The sequence below is a fragment of the Monodelphis domestica genome, chromosome 6 (assembly GCF_027887165.1).
Source record: "Monodelphis domestica isolate mMonDom1 chromosome 6, mMonDom1.pri, whole genome shotgun sequence".
Taxonomy (NCBI): domain Eukaryota; kingdom Metazoa; phylum Chordata; class Mammalia; order Didelphimorphia; family Didelphidae; genus Monodelphis; species Monodelphis domestica.
In genome coordinates this window covers 24,806,355-24,812,324 of record NC_077232.1, presented here as the reverse complement: position 1 = coordinate 24,812,324, position 5,970 = coordinate 24,806,355, and the positions used below count along the sequence as shown (strand labels likewise).

Below are 5,970 nucleotides of genomic sequence, written 5' to 3'. Positions count from 1 at the left end.
TCTACCAAGTCTTTATCCAGATATTTATTGAAGACCTACAGGGTGTGTTTGGTGAATAACTGCAAGGGATTGGAGATGCTTAAATCCATGACAAAATACACTCCACTTTGGGAAGGATCAGATATTTGGAAGTTGTTCTTCTCCACATAAAACCTAAATTTTCATCTCTGTGTCAGTCACTCATTGTTTCTCTTTCTGTCTTCTGATATCAAACAAAAAAAGTGAATCAATTTTGTACATGATTTTAGCTTCCATAGATAACTGACCTATTAGTTCTATTTATCTGAAATCTAAACAGGGACAATGACCATACCTTAGGTACACTTTTATGTCAACCCTTGAAAGCTTACACTGTACATTTATAGAGTAAGCACTTAATAATTGACATTTTATTATGATGTCTTGATTTATTGACATGTAAAAGATTATGAACATAATATGATGTATTATGAAAATTATTTTTTTCAAAATTTGTTCTGAACATTAAGAAGGGGAAATGCTTTTTATTATTTTAAAATGAATGAATTATTTAAATTTTTTAAAGTATCAAGTTTTTACATTGTGTCCAGTCCTGTGCTAAAGATTGGTAATGCTAATAAAGTCAAATCATGCCCCAACTCTAGGAATTATATAGTCTTAAGGGAGCTAGGAATGCATTTAAGAAAGTGATGTTTTAATGTGGAAAATTGGCCGTGATTATGGGTGGAATGATAGAAGTAAAGATTGACAGACAAGTGTCAGTCTATATCATAGGATTTGGAGTGTCAGCCATTCTTATAGGTCCATGTAGGTAAAGGCATGGCACACTTGTCCCAACAGCATGGAAGCGGCTACTCTATTCCCCTTCTCCACAGTTCCTGAAGATATTTTTGAATGCCCCACCCCTCTGTCCAGCTCTCAATGGGAGCACATTCCTCACTCCATTGTCTAAAGTAATGCAGGGGGCTCATGGGAATCTTGATGTAATTTGGGTACATGATCTCAAAATCTTTGGCAATGCTGTTATAGGTCATTGACTAATTCTCTCATTTTCTAGATAAAGAATCCAAGACCTAGGGAGATTAGTCAATTTGGCAAAAACTTATTCAAGTATGAAATGTAGAACAATGTGAAACTTTTCCTTTTGTGTCTACTATACTTCCTCAACATGCTTACCCTTCAGCAACAATCACTCTTTTGCTCTCTACCTTACCAATAGATCATATTAATTGTAAGAATGCAAATTCATTTAGAGTATAGCTCACCTTATTTTCTTGTATTTATAATCCTAAAGCTTCATACAGTTCTCCTTACCTAAGTGCTCAATAGATTACTATTTCTCATTGTCTTCTTTCTCTCATGTTCTCTTTCTTTTATTTTCTCTCCCACATTCTCTTTATTTCTCTCTCTCTCTGACTCTCTCCCTGTCTCTCTGGTTTTGCCTTTGCCTCTCAATATATTTTTGTCTCTCTTCTCTGTCTTTCTGTCACTTCCCAAATCCCTTGAATTCAAGTTCTCTTAAAGTATCCTCAAGCAGTTAATCAAACAATAAGTATTAAATATTTAGATTCAAATACTGTGATAAACACAGAATACCAAGTAAGGGGGGGGGGCATTGCTCATACTCTCAAGGGAACACACATTCTATGTGGGAATATTTTTTTTATTTGTACAGATAAATGATGTACATCCTATATAATATATTAACAAAATAAATTAATCTAACTGAGTAGATACTAGTGGTGGTGAATTGGAAATCAGGAAAGACCTTTTTGAGGAGATGGACTTTGAGCTTAGTCCAGAAGGGAGCCAGGGAACCTCGATGGGGAAGATTGGGTCTTAGCATTGGGTATAGTCAATAGAAATAAACAGACTTTGGAAAAAGGAGTATAATTAATGAGGATAAACAAGTAAGTCAGTGTAGTGAGTGGAGAGCAAGAAATATTAGAAATTTCCACATGAAAATTGAAGTTTCAGAAACCAAGATTGTTGCTTTTTTAATCATACTTTTAAGTCTTTTTAAATGTTCATAATATATTTAAATTCTTTATAATTATTGCCTTTTCTTTTTTGTTGTTGTTGTTTTTGCAAATGGTTAATATGGACAAATGTTTTACATGACCTCACATGTACAAATGATATCATATTGCTTTTCTACTTCAAGCGGGTATTTAACAGCAAGGCGGGTGGATTGAATGTAAGAATCTAAATGGTTTTAAATTATTATTATAAGTAAATAAAAAGGAAAAAAAGAAGAAAAATAAACTTCAGCCCTTAAAAAAAGATGAAAGTGGTAGCATAAGTAATCATTTATTCAGAGATTAAATTGAAAAATCAAGTAAAAATTCAATTTTATTTGAATTTCAAAAACATTTTTTTGGACCACACCTTCTTCATAGCATTCTTCATCTCTGTATTTTTCAGTGTGTAGATGAGAGGGTTCATCATAGGTGCAATAACTGTGTAAAACATTGAAAACTCCTTATCATTTTGGCTGGCACTGGGAGGTGGAATATAGGTGGCTATACAGGGTACAAAGAACAGGACAACAACCATGACATGGGAAGCACAGGTTGAGAGGGCTTTACGTCGAGCTTCTGATGAATGGTTCCTAAGGTTATATAATATGACTATGTAAGATGCTACCAAGACCAGAAAAGTAGCCAACACAAGCATCCCAGTATTTGCAATGACTAAGATATTAGGGATGCGTGTGTCAGTGCAGACGAGTTTTAACAGGGCTTTCACATCACATATATAATGATCCACTTGATTAGGACCACAGAAAGGCAATCTAATGACCATAAGCATCTGGGAAATAGCATGCCAAAAGGCAACCACCCAAGCCATCAAGATCATTATGTTACATCTTTGTCGGTTCACAATTATCATGTAATGCAATGGTTTACAAATGGCAACATAACGATCAAAGGCCATAGACACCAGAATGAACACTTCTATACCTGAAAGAAAATGAGCAGTAAAGAGCTGTGTCATGCAGTAATTATAGGAGATATATTTTTGTTTGGCAATTAAGTCTCTGATCAACCGGGGAACCACAGTGGAAGTATAGGCGAGATCCATGTAGGACAGATGACAAAGAAAATAGTACATAGGCTGTTGGATCAAATGACTGCATGTGATAGTGATAAAGATAATAATATTACCAAAGAAGATGGCAAAATAACATAACAAGAAGATTACAAAACATATCACCTTAACCTCCTCATTCATGAAAAGTCCCAAGAGAACAAATTCTGTGACATTGTTCTGATTTTCCATGTATTTAAAGTAGGTGATGGCTTTCCAGGAGGAATCTATTTCATCTGAAATTCAAACAAACATAATAAATCAGTTAAAGTGCTAGGTTTGTAGAGACTTTTGAATGGAAATCTCATTAGGAGATCATGGATACAATCTTAATTTTAAAATTTGACTTTATTTTCTATATTTTTAAATGAAAAGACAAAAGCTTATCTTTATTTCATTCAAATAGGATATATTCTTAAAAATTTATGAACCTAGTATCCCTTCTCATGCTATTAAAATCCATTTTTACCTGTAAATTAGAAATGCAACAAACTTTAAAGGCTTGATTAAATCATGAAAGTCCACTTAATGGATTACCAAATCATAAAAAAAAAATTTTGAGGACTCACCATATATAATGTATATCTTAAAATTAAATGAGTTCATTAAAAAATTCCTAAATTTATTTTTATTCAATGTGTATGAATACGAGTGATATTTTTAAGGAAAGTGGAATAAATGTTAAGTATGTATAAGATTGTCAAAAGACTCTTAAAACTACTTTTTGGAAAACTAGGAGAAAAAATAGAAAACAAAACTTCTTCAACTCCTGATGCATCCTACATAGTCAATTAGTATTCAGTGAGATATTATATACTTTCTAAAGATGAAATTAATTCATAAATTAGGAAATATGAAAATATTTAGAGCATCACAGGCTCAGTTCCCATACTTGATGATTTAAAATATAATAAGGAACATTTGACAATGTGCTAAAAATAAAACAAAAAAACAGTTAGGAATTCATTTCCATTCTTGGAAAAGAAGTGGGGATTAATAAATCAGCAAATAGGTTCCCTATTACCATAAATTCAGGGATGAAATTAAAAATAAATCAGGGACAAAAAAAATTAGTACATGGTGAAAGAGAAAGAAATGAGATTAAGAGGAATAAGGACTTTTACTGTGAACTTTATGAGAACTAGGTAGTGGTATATTTTTACAACTTGTGTAGCAATTGAGGATGCAATATAAGTATTATGATTTCTTGGACATTGAGGGAAAAGGTCAAAATCACCATCCTATTTTGTTTCCTCATTTTATCATATTTTCTTCTGATTTTCTTAAATGAAACTCTCTTCCTAATCTACCCTCTTATCTCCTTTACTCCCTTCTCCTCTTCTTGTCTATCACATCATCTTCCTTATTTTTTTCTCAACTTGTAAGAGTCCTTGGAAGAAGTTAAAGATTACCACCAATCCTATATTCAAATCTTTCAAATTTGGAAGGACACACCAGAATTTTAGTTAACTTATTCCACTCCTGGCATAGATGTATAGAACATGGATCCATTATCATTACTGTTTTTAATAAATTTGAATATTTTTGGCAGGAGAGTAAATATGAGCAACAATGTTTACAGCATTCTTTCCACTAGGAAGCAATTTTGACCATCAGACTTTAATTCTAAAACCCAAATTCCTAGATATTATAAAAGAAATGTAGATTTAGGACAGGTGGAAACAACGATGGAAAGAAAAGTACAATTAGATTCATGATCAAATTTATAAATTATAAGGGAAATAAGGCATTAATTCATAATGTATCTGAAGCAAAGGAATATTGTTGTTCAGTCATGTGAGATGTGTCCAACACTTCACAACCCTATTTGGAGTTTTCTTCATCAAGATTTGGGAGAAGTTTCCCATTTACTTCTCCAGAAGTAAGATACCAGAGAAAGAAGACAAAACAAAACCATCCATACGAAGTTTAAGGAAAGTAAGAATGATTTGATTGCTATAAGGAACTTCCACATAGTAAAATACTCTCTCTTTCATTTAAGGTTAGCACGTTTTCTTCAAGTTATGATCTTAGAGTCCTCCCTAGAACACTAAGAAGTGATTTGTCAAGATTTAGAAAGACAATGTTTTTCATAAATATTACCTTAGCACATGTAAAATATGAACAACCATATATCTAAATAATTATTTTCCCATCAAGATGAAATGTTTCTGTTAAGAATTTATAAGTCTAATGAGAACATCCTTCATGCTTCCATTAACAAGGAATACTCAAGTTTTCACATGTGCAATACTATGGTGATTTATTCTTTTACCATCATATAGTTGACTGAAAAATGTATGTAATATACAATCTCCCACTATGTAACAATTGGTATCTAAACAAAATTAAATGAATCAAGCAATCTATAAGATTTTGTTGCATACCACCTGAAAATTGATGTACCTTTTGATTTGAATACCATAAGCTATTAACTCAAATGCACTTTCATTAGTGCCATCATACATGCATCCAAATCATGTAAAATCCCTTGATACATAAAATATCTGAGGTACTTCTGATAATTAGTATCAAATAAGGCATAAAGTAGGGAGATGTACTCACCAATTCTTGTCACCATTGTCTTTAAATAGAAGCAGAGAAGAAGCCAAGTTGAAAAGCAAGATTTCTTATAGGTGGTTAAGCACTACTCATGTTCTCATTGCTGAGTACCATTTTATTCCTTGCATTAAGCCCTTGAAAATTGAAGAACTTTCTGGGCAAAGTATATAACTGCATTTAAAAACTGATATAACCAAATAGAAAATGCAATAAAAATTGGTTAATTATGAGTCCTTTTCATTTAGATTATGAGATGCATTGAGGAAGATTCTCTTCATAATAGAAACATCTATTTTCTTCTTTAACTGTATTTAGATATATTTTTATTATGAAAACAAA

At 32.1% G+C, this 5,970-nt stretch overlaps 1 protein-coding gene across 1 annotated transcript; it reads right to left on the bottom strand.

Moving 5' to 3' along the window:
* Positions 1-2,331: 2,331 nt before the first annotated feature.
* On the bottom strand, positions 2,332-3,261 carry LOC100020628 (olfactory receptor 4P4-like). Its single transcript, XM_001373020.4, has one exon. The coding sequence runs from the start codon at positions 3,259-3,261 to the stop codon at positions 2,332-2,334; it is 930 nt and encodes a 309-aa protein (XP_001373057.3).
* Positions 3,262-5,970: the final 2,709 nt, after the last annotated feature.

Coding starts and splice junctions, on each gene's coding strand:
- LOC100020628 (XM_001373020.4), bottom strand. CDS start 3,261: ATGGAAAATCAGAACAATGTCACAGAATTTGTTCTCTTGGGACTTTTC.